The 16,053-nt window shown below is 34.7% G+C and overlaps 2 protein-coding genes across 16 annotated transcripts in view; one reads left to right on the forward strand and one right to left on the reverse strand.

The window, feature by feature from the left end:
* Window positions 1-8,459, forward strand: part of FANCL (FA complementation group L) — a 60,934-nt gene extending 52,475 nt beyond the window's left edge. Inside the window, exons 8-14 of one of the 2 annotated variants that reach the window (XM_080686721.1) lie at window positions 2,257-2,407; window positions 4,584-4,667; window positions 5,111-5,156; window positions 5,232-5,313; window positions 6,154-6,270; window positions 7,432-7,503; window positions 7,852-8,459. In XM_080686721.1, coding sequence (XP_080542847.1) covers window positions 2,257-2,407; window positions 4,584-4,667; window positions 5,111-5,156; window positions 5,232-5,313; window positions 6,154-6,270; window positions 7,432-7,503; window positions 7,852-7,887 — 588 coding nt within the window. In that variant the 3' untranslated portion in view covers window positions 7,888-8,459. The remainder of the gene's footprint in view (window positions 1-2,256; window positions 2,408-4,583; window positions 4,668-5,110; window positions 5,157-5,231; window positions 5,314-6,153; window positions 6,271-7,431; window positions 7,504-7,851) is intronic. The other variant, XM_080686722.1, reaches the window with a different exon arrangement.
* The window catches only part of VRK2 (VRK serine/threonine kinase 2), a 167,778-nt gene that overhangs the window by 83,996 nt on the left and 67,729 nt on the right, over window positions 1-16,053 (reverse strand). For 6 of the 14 annotated variants that reach the window (XM_080686707.1, XM_080686713.1, XM_080686711.1 and 3 more), the window contains 2 exons: window positions 14,402-14,563; window positions 7,459-8,296 (listed from right to left, as the gene is read on the reverse strand). In XM_080686707.1, the coding sequence (XP_080542833.1) occupies window positions 7,958-8,296; window positions 14,402-14,563 (501 nt within the window). In that variant the 3' untranslated portion in view covers window positions 7,459-7,957. Of the gene's footprint in view, window positions 1-2,663; window positions 2,817-7,458; window positions 8,297-14,401; window positions 14,564-16,053 lie in introns of those variants that run through there. The other 8 variants (XM_080686718.1, XM_080686720.1, XM_080686719.1 and 5 more) reach the window with 3 other exon arrangements.

A 16,053-nucleotide genomic window follows, 5' to 3' on the forward strand; every position in this document is an offset into this window, starting at 1 on the left:
ACTCATGAGTCAACAGAGCGGCAAACCGCAGCTCGCGAGCCACACGTGACTCGTGAGCCGCACGTGGCTCGAGAGCCGCAGTTTGCCGACTACTGATACAGGATAACACAAATATTTTGATTCTGATATGTAGTTCTTTTTTAAAAATATATTTTTATTGATTTCAGAGAGGAAGGGAGAGGGAGAGATAGAAACATCAATGATGCACACCCCAAACTGGGGATCGAGCCCACAACCCGGGCATGTACCCTGACTGAGAATCGAACCGTGACCTCTTGGTTCATAGGTTGATATTCAGCCACTGAGCCATGCCGGTCAGGCTGATACATAGTTATTTTGATTAAAGAAATGATTGCTGTAAATTAAAGCATATAGATTATTTACATTTAATGTATATATATATATTTATATATAACTTACATTTAAAATCTGTTTATAAACAATAATTGGAAATAAATGGGAGTACATTAATCAGGATCTTGAAATATAGATACTTTGAAGTGGACAGAATGACCTACTTTATGGATTTTTGAAGTTATATTTAGAATTCTTACAGAGCTGGAAGTGACTTTAGAAGCTATCTAGTGCACTACCATCTTTATATTTACAGTGTTAAGGTTTCCAGTTGTTGAATATATCTTGGTTAAGATCAGATACTTTGTTATCATCAAGATTACAGCTGTGTTCTTTTTATGGATTCTTTATCTTTGTATTAGATTTCAATATAGTCCTATCAAGTGGTTGAAATATTAGTTAATTAAGTATATTTTTCCCTATGGTGTGCATCTATATAGAGATGGCTGAGTAGTTCTAGAGTTCTCCATCTGGCTTAAATAGATTTGGGTAGGATCTAGAGAAGATAGTTACTAAGCCTTGGAGTAGTAAATATACCCATGGAAAGTGTTACTTTACTCTGTGTTAACATATCTGTGTATACATACTAAAAAAGAATGATAATTGCAAGCCATGATAAAGAACTGTGGTTTTAATTAGTAATAATAATATAAAACACAATTTGCAAGCTACTTGTATATAAAGGTAAACTTAAGAAATAGAATAATCATCGATTATTTCATATGTCGTGTAGTTCAGTTTAAATATTTATTGAACAGCTTTTGCAACTTGTGTTACTATCATTAAGTGGTGGTATTACAAAGAAAAAAATATCATTTTGATAAGAACTGCACCTAAACTGTTTTATGATAGAATAGAAAAATCAACTTAATTGCAGTATAAATAATAGGCTTTAGGGGAATATGACTAGAGGGGGAAATACAGTTAAAAAGTTGATATGAATGGTTTTAAGTGGGAAACTGATATGTTCAGTTTTATATTTTAGATCAGGTACTCTACAGTAAGGTAAAGTCAATGATGGCTACTCTGGATATGGAAACAGGAACTAGGGAATTATTCTAATGGCATATAATTATGCTTGGGTAATAGAGTTGTCAAGATAAATATGTTAAAATAGAATCAGGTTCTATGTTAACTTATTAAATTTATTAGGTGTAAGGACATCTATAAGGATCACTAGTTTCTTCTTTGGTAATCTTAAAAATTGTGGTGAAACCAGTGGCAAAAAAGTAGTAAAATATAGCCCATAGTAAAACAAATACACACACTTGTGAGTTTAGTTTTCTGATTTCTGGATTCTGACATTTAAACTTGTAGGTTAAGTATGGTATACCAGAAGAGAACAGATATTCTACCTTCAGTATTGTGAAAGGTTCTTCTCAGACATTAAGCTCTAGTTCCTATAAACTTTTCTTTGTATACTGTAAGTCTGAAAAGTTATTCATCCATAATGTTTAAAAGTAATTTAAGTTGCTAATACTACTGCATTTAACTTGACAATGACAGCAAAAATGAAAATATTTTCATTATAAAATTGTAACACTGCCCAAAATATATTATATATATTAATAGTTGTACATACATATCTTCTTGTATTAGTAGTTACTATGTCATATATATAATACAAAATTCATCATACAAATAATTGGTGATGGAAAAAATTTAAAAATGACATTTATCAAAAAAGCCAGTCTTCTTGAGAATTGTATAAAGGAATTCTGTTAATATTGATGGAGGTGAAGAGGTGTGAAGTAGAGCGAGTTGACTCTGTTTACAAGAGTCTATTTTTAGCTGAAATAAAGCAGTTAAAATTCTAAATTTGAGTTTTAAAATAAAAGTGAAAGATGATATGCAATTGATAGTGCCATACAACTTATTCAGCGTTCATCTATCTTTTTACAGAGCTCCATAATAAGCATTCATAGTCAGTTTTTGGCAGCATTGGAATCACTAAAGACATTCTGGGATGTTATGGATGAAATCGATGAGAAAACTTGGGTACTTGAACCAGAAAAACCTACACGATGTGCAACAGCACGCAGAATTGCCGTAGGTGGGAAAAAAGATGATTAATGAAATTTTTTCTTTTTAACGTGTTTGATTATATTTTGTGTTATTTAGGAAAATGTATCTAAAGACGACATGGGACTCTTAGGTGAGACTTTGCTGCATGAAGTAAACTATTAAAACTTTCTGGGATGAGCTTTTTTTATTACTATGTATTTAAATGTAAATATTTCAGGGGAAAAGGGCAAGTACTGAGGTGTTTCATTATAAAAGGTGATGATCCAATGGAAGCAGCATTCAGAGATGGTGTTAAATTAGCTTTTAATTAGCACAGAAATAGTGGAGCAGGCTTTTCAAAACTTACATTACTTAGGAAAAAGAACTATGTTAGAAATAATGAAGTCTTCATCCATGAAACTAGAGAAGATGAATGTGAACAAATCTGGGAATATTTTCTGAAAAAATATAGAAGAGAATAAAATAACTCACGGGCCTTTGAAGAGTAAACAAAAAGCACAAAATAATAATTGAATGTATTTGAAGTATTTTCATAAATATATGAAATAACTGTAAATATCATCCTTTAAATATCACCATATTCTCTTTACTATAAAATTATTGTTTTATGTATTTTATTATGAGCAAGTAAAACCATTTTCAAGGTCTGCCTTTCAAGATTTTAGATATTTTAAACTCTATTTGAGTTTACACTAAATACTGTAGTTGGTTAGAACAGTGGTCGGCAAACTCATTAGTCAACAGAGCGGCAAACAGCAGCTCACGAGCCGCATGTGGCTCGCGAGCCGCTGTTTGCCGACCACTGCGTTAGAAGATACCTATTCATATCTTTCCTCCCCCTTTTCCTAGCTCAAATAGATATATTGTTACAAATCATATATTCCAAACGATATCTTGAAATTCTGATGTGGATCATATCCCAATTAGTGAGCAATTTTTATAGTTTTTACCCAGGCATACTATATTACGTGAGGGAAAAGTGGCATGTTATTAGAAGAGGAAAATATAATCGTACAGCAATTCTACAAAGAGTATTATTACCCAGTTTGTTAAAAAAGACCTAAAAGGTAGACATTGATTTGCCTTTTTAAGACCAAGTTTTCAACAAATTAATTAAAAGGTTACTTAATATAACCATTGTTAATAACCACTGTTAAAGGAAAGTATTTTCTGGATTCAAAGGCTAATACAGAATTTGTGTTCATGGTAAAGAATGCATTAGCAAATGAGATTATGAATTAACTTTTTGTATTTTTGTTTTTCTCATTGAATGAGAAAACCAAATTTATTTTCTTTGGTTACCTTTTTGCCAGATATGTAATAATTGTACTTATGCTGTTAGGAGAAGAGGAAAGTATAATTGTACAACAGTTCTACAAAGGGTGTTGTTACCCAGTTAGCCAAAGTAATAAAATATAGCCCACAGTAAAACAAACACACACACTTAATACACTATTGAGTATAGAATTTATCAAGACATTTTTATCATAAAAATCAAATTCAAATTGACCTTAATTATACTGTGTACCTTCAAAAATAGTAAAATATATGAAATTTGTACAGTAGTATAGTTAAAATTGATTAAAAAAAAATCTGGTACTAAGTAGAAATAGCTTTTTTTTAGATTCTGCAAGCAAGATTAGTTGCTGTTTTTACTAAAGGAACACTTTCAAATTTAATAGGAATTGAACCCTTTAACTTAAAGGGGAAAACTTCACATGGAGCACAAGAATTCTTATAAACCTTCATAAAACTCAAATCTTAAGCATGTTTATTTTTTTTTTACCATTTGTTGTACTTCCAGTCTATAATTCTGACCATAGTTCTATTATTTCCAAGAAAGTCATGAGAAGTAATTTAGGTATTTCTTACATATTTGATTTGTGAATTTTTAAAAAACCATCATTCCATAGAACCTTGTATTTAAACTTTAATAGAATGCTAACCAAGATTCTGATCTAAATTAATTATATTAACTTATGGATTGACTGTTTTTTTGAAACTTAGGGTCCCCAAATCTTCAGCCACAATTATAATTTCAAAATTTACATCTTTTAATGAAATTATAATATAGTGATATATTTACCTTTATGAAAAATTTATAAAGCATTTGGTTATTGTTTCCTTGTATATACAATGAAATAAACACCCAGCCAGATATTCCTTAATTTTTTTGTAAAAACTTTTAATATCTTTTATTCTAGGGAATAATGCTTCCATACATATAGAGGTGGACCCCAAGCACCCCACTATGCTTCCCGAGTGCTGCTTCCTTGGAGCTGACCATGGTGTGCAATCTCAGATTCAAGTGTTTTAACAGAATCATAAAATCCTTGTTTACTACTGTTAAAATATTACTCTAAAATATTAGGGGTAATTATTTCAAATGAAAACCTCATTTTGAACTGCATACTTTTGTTTTTAATAATTATTTTCTAATGAAGTAGTTAAACAAAATCTGTAGTAAACAATACTATGTTGTATATTTGAAAGTTACTATAAGATCTTTAAAAGTTTTCATCTTAAGAAAAAAATACCTGGTAATGGATATTAATTTGTGGTAACCATTTCACAATATATACATATGCCAAATCATTATGTTGTACACCTAAAACTAACAGTGTTGTATGTCAATTTAAATTGGAAACAAATTCTGTGCCAAATGTGGTTTTACAAAATAAGAACAGCAACCCCTAAATTATTAAACTTTTTTTTCTTTAAATATCTGAAGTGGTGAAACCCCTGGGAATTAAGCTGAGCAGAAACATACATTTGTGGTAGGTATCTTTGCAATAGAACTATTACTTTTCTATGACTTCACAAATTTAATTTAAAAAATTTTATGCTTTCAGGGATCCAGAAAATACTCTATTACAAAATTTGAAAGATGTTTTAGAAATTGATTTCCCAGCTCGTGCTATCCTAGAAAAATCTGTAAGTGTTTTCATTGCTTTGATATTCCAAACAGCATTGAAGAATGAAAGTTAAAAGTTCTTTTAGGCTCCAGAGAAAAATGAGGTTGAAAGTGAGGGAATTGGAAGAATATTATAACAGACTTCTGAACTGCAAGCAAGTTGCATGAAAGAACTTGTTAACCTTCGACTGATGGTTATGTGTACTTTTCATGGTCTTTGTAACAGTAAATTGATTGACAGACATCTTTATTACTAACAATAGAGGCAAAGGTCCAAAGTAGCTAATGAAATGTTTGGATTTTCTATACTGTCTGCTTCTGGATGACTGAAATGAAGTTCTGATTAGCTTAATATAAGTGTTTAGGGTAGCAGTACGGTTTTTCAAAACTGAACAGACAAGACTGCATTGCAAATAAATTTAGAATTGATTTTTGACAAAGCTACTAAATTGTAGAACACTAAAGTGGTGATGTTTTTGTCTTTTTCCTTTAGTTACACAATTTTGAAGTCTGGTTAGTAATCACTAGCTAATATCAGTTCCTGTTTTTACATACTTGAGTGTATATTGATGTACAACATGGGAAAATTACTTAAGCCCAAACATCTTGTAAGAGAATAAACAGAATCTGTTTTTTTATATATATCCATGTGTATAATTTATTGGATGAAAAAGGGAACACTCTCATACAAATAGCTTTTCTTAAGTGTTAAATAGTAATGTGACTATTTTCTATAATATAGTGATGTAGTTACCTTTATAAAAACTATAATTACAAAAATTTAATATCTATACCATATTCATTGTCTCATCTCATTTTGTATGTTTTAAACACTTACAAATATTTCTTTTCTTTTGAAGGATTTTTCTATGGATTGTGGAATTTGTTATGCCTATCAACTTGATGGTGCCATTCCTGATCAAGTGTGTGATTATTCCCAGTGTGGACAACCTTTCCATCAAATATGCTTATATGAGGTAAAATAACATCAGTAAGACTTTTTTTCAGCTAACACAACAAAGAATATAAATTTGAAATATTTAGACTCTAAAATCTATTTCAATATGAACTCCTGTTTTGTCATTAGCTCCTGCATTACTATACTAGTTCATTCCAGATGTCCATGTGCTTCATTTTTTCATCATGTCCAGAATACATTCATGGACTACTATTGACACATAAATTAAATTGATGGTACACTAGAATCTTTCAGGAAACACCTCATGTAACCACATGCAAACTGTAGACTCACCTAGTTGGAAGTGGTAGTGGCAATAAGGTGAAGGGGAACTAGAACTAAGGAGCACCTATTACTTTTCAGGCTAGATTTAAGTATAGAATAAATGAAATAATTTTACATTTGATAATTGTGAACACATTTTGTGATCTGAGTATCTCACAGCACTCTTAAGTGACATTTTATTTGCTATATGTGAAGTCTGCTTTTATTCCTGTCTCTCATCATTTGCTCTGTATAGCATTCATCTTAGAGCACAGTTGACATATGTTAAACTATATGTGCATCAACATACAAAACACCTTGCAGTTGTATGGTGCTTTCAATTTTCTAAGTCTTCCATTGTATTACTCCCTGGTTTTAACAGGGGAGAACTGAGTTAGAGATGTCAGTTGACCTTATATAAAAAGCCTATTAGTTCTAAATATAGGGAACATGAGTTTTCTTTTTAATAATGAATTCATTTATTTTTTTAAAATGGTCTGATGCTTGTAACTAATGGTTGAGAATTAACCCACTATTGGTGATTAACACCAGAATTAAGACTTAACTTTTCAAGAGCCTGTGGTATCTTTCATCGCATTAGGTCTTAAGTTACAATTAATGTATTTAGGTAGATCTGTGAGCCCCATAGACCCATATGCATTATTTGTGTTTCAGGGATAGAAAAGATGAATAATTTTCATCAAAATCTTACCGGGGTCCATAATTTGGTTATACAGCACTAGGTATAAACCTTGAAATCCATGTTGGTTTCCCTTGTTATTCCACATATTAGTAGTCTGGCATTGGCTCAGAAAATGTTCCCTTTACTCTTGCAAAGAGGTTTAAGAAAGTAAATTATTTTTGGTATTATCTGTAATCATGCTAACACTGCTCCCTTTCTCTTTAAAATCTTCAGTGGTTGAGAGGACTACAGACTAGTAGACAGAGTTTTAACATTTTATTTGGTGAATGTCCATATTGTAGTAAGGTAAGCAATTAATCACATTTCATAAAATATCCTTAGCGTTTAGTTATGTGTTTATATCAGCTTTTCTAAAACTTTCTGAGATACAACTTATGTATTTAAAAAAGAAAAGTTTCTGTAAGAGAAATTGTCCCTATAAATAAAATTTTAATTTTCAAACTGCTCCTTTGATCCAAAGAGGTAATCCCTCTTTTTTGGATTAACATTTTTAAATTTTCTGGGTGATCTGAAACTTCAGAAAAGTATTTTCCAAACTATATCATGACACTATTTCTTGTATAAAGCAATTTTTTTTTTTAGAATGTTCACAAACTTACTTTGTTAAAATGTATTCCTTTTTTTTTTTTTAAGCCAATTACCTTGAAAATGTCTGGGAGGAAGCCCTAAAATAAGAACGTAACATTTCTGTGAAGATCTGAAACTTTAAAAGCTATCAAAAGGATTTTGTTTGATATCTTCAGAGAAAATATAAAGCAAGACCCATTAACATCAAAAGTAAAAGAATGATGAAGCCATAATAATACACATCTGCTTTTGCCTCTTCACTAAGGGTAAACTGGGAAATTGCAGACCAAAATCCTGTAGAACTTAAGTCTGTGACTTCCATACCAGCTGTGGAAGTGCACGTGTACCAAGATGGACATCTGGACTTGAATATATCTGGATGGGTAAAATCTTGATGGGGTTCATAAAATGAGTTTGGGAACTGCATAAAGCTCTCTTTTTGTGGAGAACTTTTTACTTCATTCAGAAATTCTTGCAACTCACAATATTTTTGTCTTCTCCTTGTGCTTTCCTATGGGAAAAGAAATATTTAGTGTGTTAGATCTGAGTTATCCAGTATTTATTTTGTATACTCATGCTAAAGAAGCTTTTTTGTCTTTATTTTACCTGGGAAGTTGTTTTTTTTTTTTTTTAGATCCTGTATTTTAGGGGTTTATAAAGTACTTAACAGCATCAAACAGTCAAATCTGGTTAATTTTATTGGTTCTTTTAAACCAGTAAGCTAGCTATCTCTTAACTTATAATCCAAAAATAAGATAGAATATAAAAACAATTTCTTGGCAAGACAAAAAAAAAACACAGATTTAATCTTATAGGTGTCAGATAATAATTATGACCAAAAAGCTTTCTAATAACATAGTGATTCTAGGGGAGCAAGATGGCTGTCCAGCTACCTGACACTGCAGCCTCCAGAGGAGGTTGACACCTTACCATCACAGACCTCAAGAAGACAGCTGGTTGAAGTCCTTATTTGTTCACAAAGTTGATCTAGGAAAAGATGCTCACTCTTATCTCCTAGCAAAAAAGGAAACGACCAGTCTGTCTTTACAATGTTAAACCTGAATGCCTAAAAGTATACAATAAAATTTGTCAAGAGGTGTGTGGCCCAAGATAAACCCAGGGACTTGGAACATAAGGTACAGTGAGCAGGATACTAACTTTAAACTACTCTAACAAAGTCATACTAATGCAATTTTCCGAAAGTTCTGTCAGCTTAAAGGCAAAATAAGTAAATAGTTATTTCATTGGACTAATAATATATTATTGTTGTTCCACACACAAAAATAGGACATCAAATATTTTATAAAGGCTGAGACCAACTGGTAAGCTAACTTAAGCAGCATCCTCCTATATAATAAAAGCCTAATATGGCCCTAACCGGTTTGGCTCAGTGGATAGAGCATCAGCCTGGGGACTCAAGGGTCCCAGGTTCAATTCCGGTCAAGGGCATGTACCTTGGTTGCAGACACATCCCCAGTAGGGGGTGTGCAGGAGGCAGCTGATTGATGTTTCTAACTCTCCCTCCCACTTCCTTTCTAAAAAATCAATAAATTAAAAAAAAAGCGTAATATGCAAATTGACGGAACAACCTGTGGAATGACTGGTTGTTATGATGCGCACTGACCACCCAAGGGCAGACGCTCAATAAAGGAGCTGCCCGCAGGCCCCAGGCCAGCCAAGGCGGGTGCCAGTGGGACCCCCCTCCCCATCGCCCCGCCAGTCACCCCACGGATTGGCCCTGATCGCTGGCCAGGCCTAGGGACCCTATCCATTCGTGAATTTCGTGCACCAGGCCTCTAGTCTATATATAACTTACATATCTGGAAGTGGATGCTATCCCCACCTAGATGGAGAATAGAAGTCAAGCGACTAAACGTGTCTAACCTATATATCTCTTTAAGCAACAACAAATGATATCAAATGGGAAAGTACTCATCAAAGGACTTCACTTTGAGAGATCTAATTGGGATAGCCTATGGCAGTGGTCAGCAAACTCATTAATCAACAGAGCCAAATATCAACAGTATAATGATTGAGAGCCAAATTTTTTAAACTTAAACTTCTTCTAATGTCACTTCTTCAAAATAGACTCACCCAGGCCGTGGTATTTTGTGGAAGAGCCACACTCAAGGGGCCAAAGAGCCGCCGTTTGCCAACCATGGGTCTATGGCATAGGTTAGAAAAATGTGGCTCATTGCCTAGCTGCCTGAATTGTGCATAAATTTTATTGGAACACAGCCTCACCTAGTTTTTATGTATTATCTATGGCTGCTTTTACACTATAATGACAGAGCTGAATTGTTGTGATAATGACTGGAACTTAAGGATAAAATGTGCCACCTGGCCCTTTAAGAAAAAGTTTACTGGCCCCTGATCTAACATTAAAAAGCATACAAGTCATTTTGAGATCTTGCTAAGATACAGATCTCATTCAGAAGGTGTGAGATGAGACCTTAGTTTCTGTGTTCCCAAGAAGCACTCCAGGTGATGCCAGTGCAGCTAGATGGCATAACACACTTTGAGTAGCATAGGCTTAAGGTATGCAACAATTCTGCCAGGTCAGGGGTTCTTAACCTGGGAAAATTTTGTCCCACAGGGACATTCAGCAATTTGTGAAGACATTTGGGTTGTCACAACTGGGAAGAGGTACTATTGCATCTACTGGTTAAAGGCTAGAGACAGTGGCCTACAATGTACCGAACAGCCCCTTACAGCATATATCCTAGCCCAATATGCCAAAAGTGATGCTATCAAATGGCATATTGAGCACCCCTTCTAGTTCTGGCCTGAGTAATGGGTATCGACCGGATTTCCCCTCTTGCTCTGAAATCCCATGAAATAAATACAACAATCAAGTTGGACAAAATACAGGTACCAACTTATTAGGCTACAACTTAAGATGACTTTTACCATAGGGCAGCCTATAAAAGTTTAAACAGAAGTTAGGACATGATTAAGTTGAACTACCAATAAATTAACTGCCTGCCAGGACAAAATTCAAAAGTCTTTAATAAAGTCTGGACTCTCAAGAACTTAGCATCCAGAGTGTTCAATAAAACTTGACTACACATAAGAAGCAGGAAATGTCCCATAACTAGGAGAAACAGAGTCAGATATGAACCAGATGGCAGAATTATCAAATAATAAAATATCTACATAAATATGTGCAAAGACTTAAAGGGAAAATTAAGCACCATTAGTGAACAGATTGGGGACACAGCAGAGAAATAGAAAATATAATGCACTTGTAGAACTGAAAAATATGACATGAAAACTTCATTGTCAAATCAGCTCTTAAATCTAGCAAATCAATGAGAGACCCAGCAAAACAATATCCAAACTGAAATACAGCAACATAAAAAAGTGATTTGATAAATAAAAAAACCTTCAGTTATCTGTTAGAAAAGGTAAAACAATCTCATCTGCATATATTTGGTTATTAGAAGAAGAAATTAAGAGGGATTAAGGCAGGAAAGAAATCATAGCTGAAACTTTTTCAATTTGATGACAAATATCAATACAATGATAAAAGAAGCTCAGTGAACCCAAGCAGAATAAATACAAGACAGCCATCCCTAAAAAAAAAAAAAAAAAAGCAAATCTAAAAGTAGGATCAATAAGAATAATCACTAACTTCTTACAAGAAAAACACACACCCAAAAGTGGAAACAACATCTTTAAGAACATAAAATTCCATACGCAATGAAGCCTTCAAAATGAAAATGAGCGGCATCTGTTAACAGACAAGACCAAGAGTAAGAGCATTCTAAGTGAAACATCCTGCTAATTACAACTAAAGACTGTGGACAAAAAGAAACTAATAGAACATTCTGAAAGTTGCATAATAGAAGGCAGACTGGATAGAGACTCAGGACACGAAGAATGACCAACCATGAGTGTCTCACCCCAAGCTCCCTCTTTTTGGATCCTATGTATCCCAGCCTGGCCATAAAGCAGCTGCAATCTGAAGACAACATGCACAGACCAAAGAAGGTTCAAAAACCTCTAACAATGGACCTGAGGAGTGGCAGGTTTACAGGACAGAACCCTTTGCCTATACCTGCTCTGTTCTAGGTGAAAACCATAAAAAGCTGTGCCGCTCCCACTTACCACCTCACACCATAAACATGATTGATTTGAGATGGTTCACAGACCCAAACACGAAACCTAAAACAATAAGCCTTCTAAATATATAAATATAGCAAAGTTACTTTGTGACCTTAAAGTAGACAAAAGTTTCATTACCAAAAAAAAATTATAAAGCAAAAAATTGGTTAATTGAACTTTAACAAATACTGCCTGGCTGTTGTGGTTCAGTGGTTGAGCATCAACCTATGAACCAGGAGGTTGAGGTTCGATTCCCATTCAGGGCACATGCCTGGGTTGAGGGCTTGATCCTTAGTAGGAGGCAGCCGGTCAATGAATCTCTCTCATCATTGATGTTTCTCTCTCCCTCTCCCTTCCTTAGAAATCAATAAAGATATATTTTAAAATAACAAATAGATTCTTCTTATCAAAGACACTATTAAGATGACTGATAGCTGTCAGTGGGGAGGGGAAAGAGGGAGTGGATGAAAGGTGAAGGGATTAGCCAAATAACATTATCCATAACCCATAAACATAACAGTGTGGTGATGGCCAGAGTGAATGTGGTGGGGGGGAGTATGAGACGGTTGGTTGAAGGTAGGCAAATGGGGTGGGGCATCTCTAATAGAGACAATTAAAAAAAGAGACACGGCTAATAGGCTGCACACTAAGGAGAAGATATCCACAATACAGATAATAGGACAGAGACTTATGTGTGAAATATATAAGGAATTCTTACAACTTAATAATATAATCAACTAAAAATAGATCAAAACACTTGAAAAGACATTTAACAAAAGATTTATGAATGGGCATTTAGCACATGAAAAGGTGCTCAAAATTACCAGTCATCGGGTAAGTGATAATTAGAATCACCATGAGATGCTAATACACATGTTGGAATGGCTAAAATAAAAGAACACCAAAGGTTAAGGAAGATGGAACTCTTTTACATTACTGGGAGAAGTATAAAATGGGAACCATTTTTTTAGCTTTTTATAAAGCTGACTATGCATCTGATATGACACCTAGCAGTTTCACCTCTGAGGAAAAACAAAACATGACCACTGGACTTGTGTCAGAATGTTGATAGCACCTATACTGTGGCGGCTAGAGCCAGGGAGCCCAGCTGTCCATTAATGAGAGAATGGACATGGGAATTAGGATACAGTTAAAACAAGTACTACTCAACAAGAAAAAGAGCAAATTACTCATACATGCAACAGTATAAATCTCAAAAAGCATGCTGAGTCAAAGAAGCCAGACACAAAAGTGCATACTGTATGACTACATGTATGTGAAATTCTAGAAAAGGCAAAACTAATCCATTGAAGAGAATCGGAATGTCGAAACAGTGATTGTCTCGGAGGTGAAGGGACTGACTGAGAAAGGGAAGAAAGAACTTTCTGGAGTGATAAAATCTACACACACATCACACTGCCATCCAATGAAAATGAGTCAGTTTCTAAGCTTGGAACCTGGGCATCGATCTTTTACAGCCCCTCCCCACTCCCATACACAGCTAATTCTGGTACACAGTAAGGGTTGAAAAAGAGCACCCAAGAATCTCTACTTTGTCACCAAGCAGAATTTGTCTAATTTTACAAATGGAAATTATAAGATATGACCATTTGACATATCTTTACAATTAAGAAATTGGTGCTATTATTCTACAACAAAATAAATGCAAAAAATTCCTATTAGTACTATAAAAGCATCTCTCTCTGGATTAGTTTGTATGCTTACTGGATGGACATGAAATGCCTAACTAGTATGCTTCTAATTTTTGCCTTGTCTGCCAAGAAGTTCAAATCCAACTTCAATGCTCAGTTTAGTGATTAATATCCCAATTGCCTGATATACTACCAATTTGGGGGGAAGGGATGAGAGGTAGAAAGTGGGGGGAGTTAAATTTTTCTGTTTCACATTTGGAAAAATGATGGTGTACAAATCATATAACATATTGGCCCTTCTGGAAAAATTTTTTTTACCGAGTATATAAATACATTGTACTCTTGTCAAAAAGTTTAGATTAGGAAAGACACTTGCTGTTGGCTGAGTGAGTCTTCTGCTAAAGGTGAGTCACTATCCAACCAAATGATATAGAAAGTACATCATTTTAAATGCAACCATACTGACAGAGGAACACGTCACTTACAGTTGATTATAAGGGTTAGAGTGGAGGAACCAATGTAAAAGTACGGAATATGTTAAGCGTCCCTAATGGATCATAGATGGCATAAAAATTTAAATGCACTTCATTACATTCTTAGGCTAAAGGAAGAAATCAGATCTGTAGGCAAATGTATTCACTGTCATTCTTTTTCTCTGATAACTGGTGTTGGCTGCTTTGATTTCATCTGCTGGATAGGACATTTACTGTCCCTTCTCATTTAACAAAACTAGACAACCTTGGCCCCCAGAAGAAAATAAGACATCTTTTTTCCCAAAGGGCATATTCTAATGTAACACCTTATGAAATCATAGCAAAGGTGTGCAATAAGGAGAAAGAATCAAAAACACCTCTCACCTGCGCTGTTTCTTTGTTACGCAATCCAATCCGCTTCTCCTCTTCTTGAACTTTTCTCCCTTTTGCAGAGGGCTCAGCACTTCTCTCACTGTGGACACTTTTTTCCATTAACCTAGTTTGCATCTGACTGACTTGCTTTGTTGCAGCCTTTTGCAAATCAACCTGTTGATTTAGAGTAATAATAGGTAATGAAAACTTTTGACACCTAATAAAATGCATTTATATCCAGATTCTTGAAAATTCTAAACTTGCCAAGATTTGAAAAAAAAGGAATAGAGAGGAAACCAACAAATGGACGTTATAGAAAAAATATAGTAGTTGGCAAGATCCTGACCCTTTCTCATCAGTAGGACAAAACCAATTAAAATTAGTGTCTCTGTTGTGCACTCTTTGGAAATTACCTCTGAAGATAACTTGGTTATTGAAAACAGCATTTTTTACAGAAAACTGTCACATTTTAAAACGGCACATGAATTCATTATTAACCTTTGCTGGGAATGGATCCAGAATATCTTTTTAGTTTAAACTCCTAATTAGAATCTTCGTTTTCTTATCACTGAAGGGAGCCTAATTAATGTGAATGTGTAAGAGGAGCTTATGATGTTGCCTACTTTTTTTATACAGGTAATTTAACCTTTAAGCAGGTGAATAACAGTTCATGTCATCTAATCCTGTGTACCAGGATCAGAGGTTAAGTTCTACAACAAACTTGCTTCTATGGTTTCTTTTTCACACTCTGGCATTATCTGGGGGATGACTGACTCCTAATAACCCTGAAGTAGACAGGGAAATAGAAGCACAGATCCCTCAGTACGGCTGGAAGATTGAAAGCCACAGTGAAGATCCTTATGTGAAGTATTTGTTCGGCAGCTTCATGTTTATAGCAGCTGAAAGCTCAGTCACCTTTTTTCATGGGTTAAGCAGGGGGCAGAAGATAGGAACAGTACAAGGGGAGATAACGGAGTAGCCAGTGCCAAAATAGAGAATGAATTACATTAGCTAGGCAAGCAGAGCCTTAATTTGTAGTCTCAATTTTTAGCTTCTATTGCCAAGTGTGTTCACGCTTTCCCTTTAAAATATGCTGGTGTTTTGTGGCTAGGTCTAAGTTATCACATCATCATTCTTTTTGGTTAATCCTCACCTGAGGATATTTTTTTCCATTGATTTTTAGAGAGAGTGGAAGGGAGGGGTAGACACAGAGACACAGAAACATTGATGTGAGAGACACACATTGATTGGTTGCTTCCCGCACGTGCTAGGGGATTGAGCCTGCAACTGAGGTATGTGCCCTTGACCGGAACCAAACCCATGACCTTTCAGTCCAAGAGCTGACACTAACCACTGAGCAATGGGCTAGGGCACATCATTCTTTATTCATCCCTCCTCTCAGCGCCCAGCTTCTCAAAGGACAGCAAAGCCACTGCTTGCCAATAACCTGAAAATTTAAATTGCTTCCTAATCACTTAGGGGTTCTTTATTTCCAACACTCAAATCTCCCACACTACTGAGGAAATGCGTGTGTATCCACCTCCTGAGCCACTCTTGCATCTTGGTAATAAATGCTCATCATGCCACTAGTGTGAAACAAGGAGTTTCCCAAGGCTGCTGTGCGCAGTTTTATCCCAATAAAACACTGGCTTGCCAATCATCAC

Source organism: Plecotus auritus, assembly GCF_963455305.1.
Source record: "Plecotus auritus genome assembly, chromosome: 8".
Lineage (NCBI taxonomy): Eukaryota > Metazoa > Chordata > Mammalia > Chiroptera > Vespertilionidae > Plecotus > Plecotus auritus.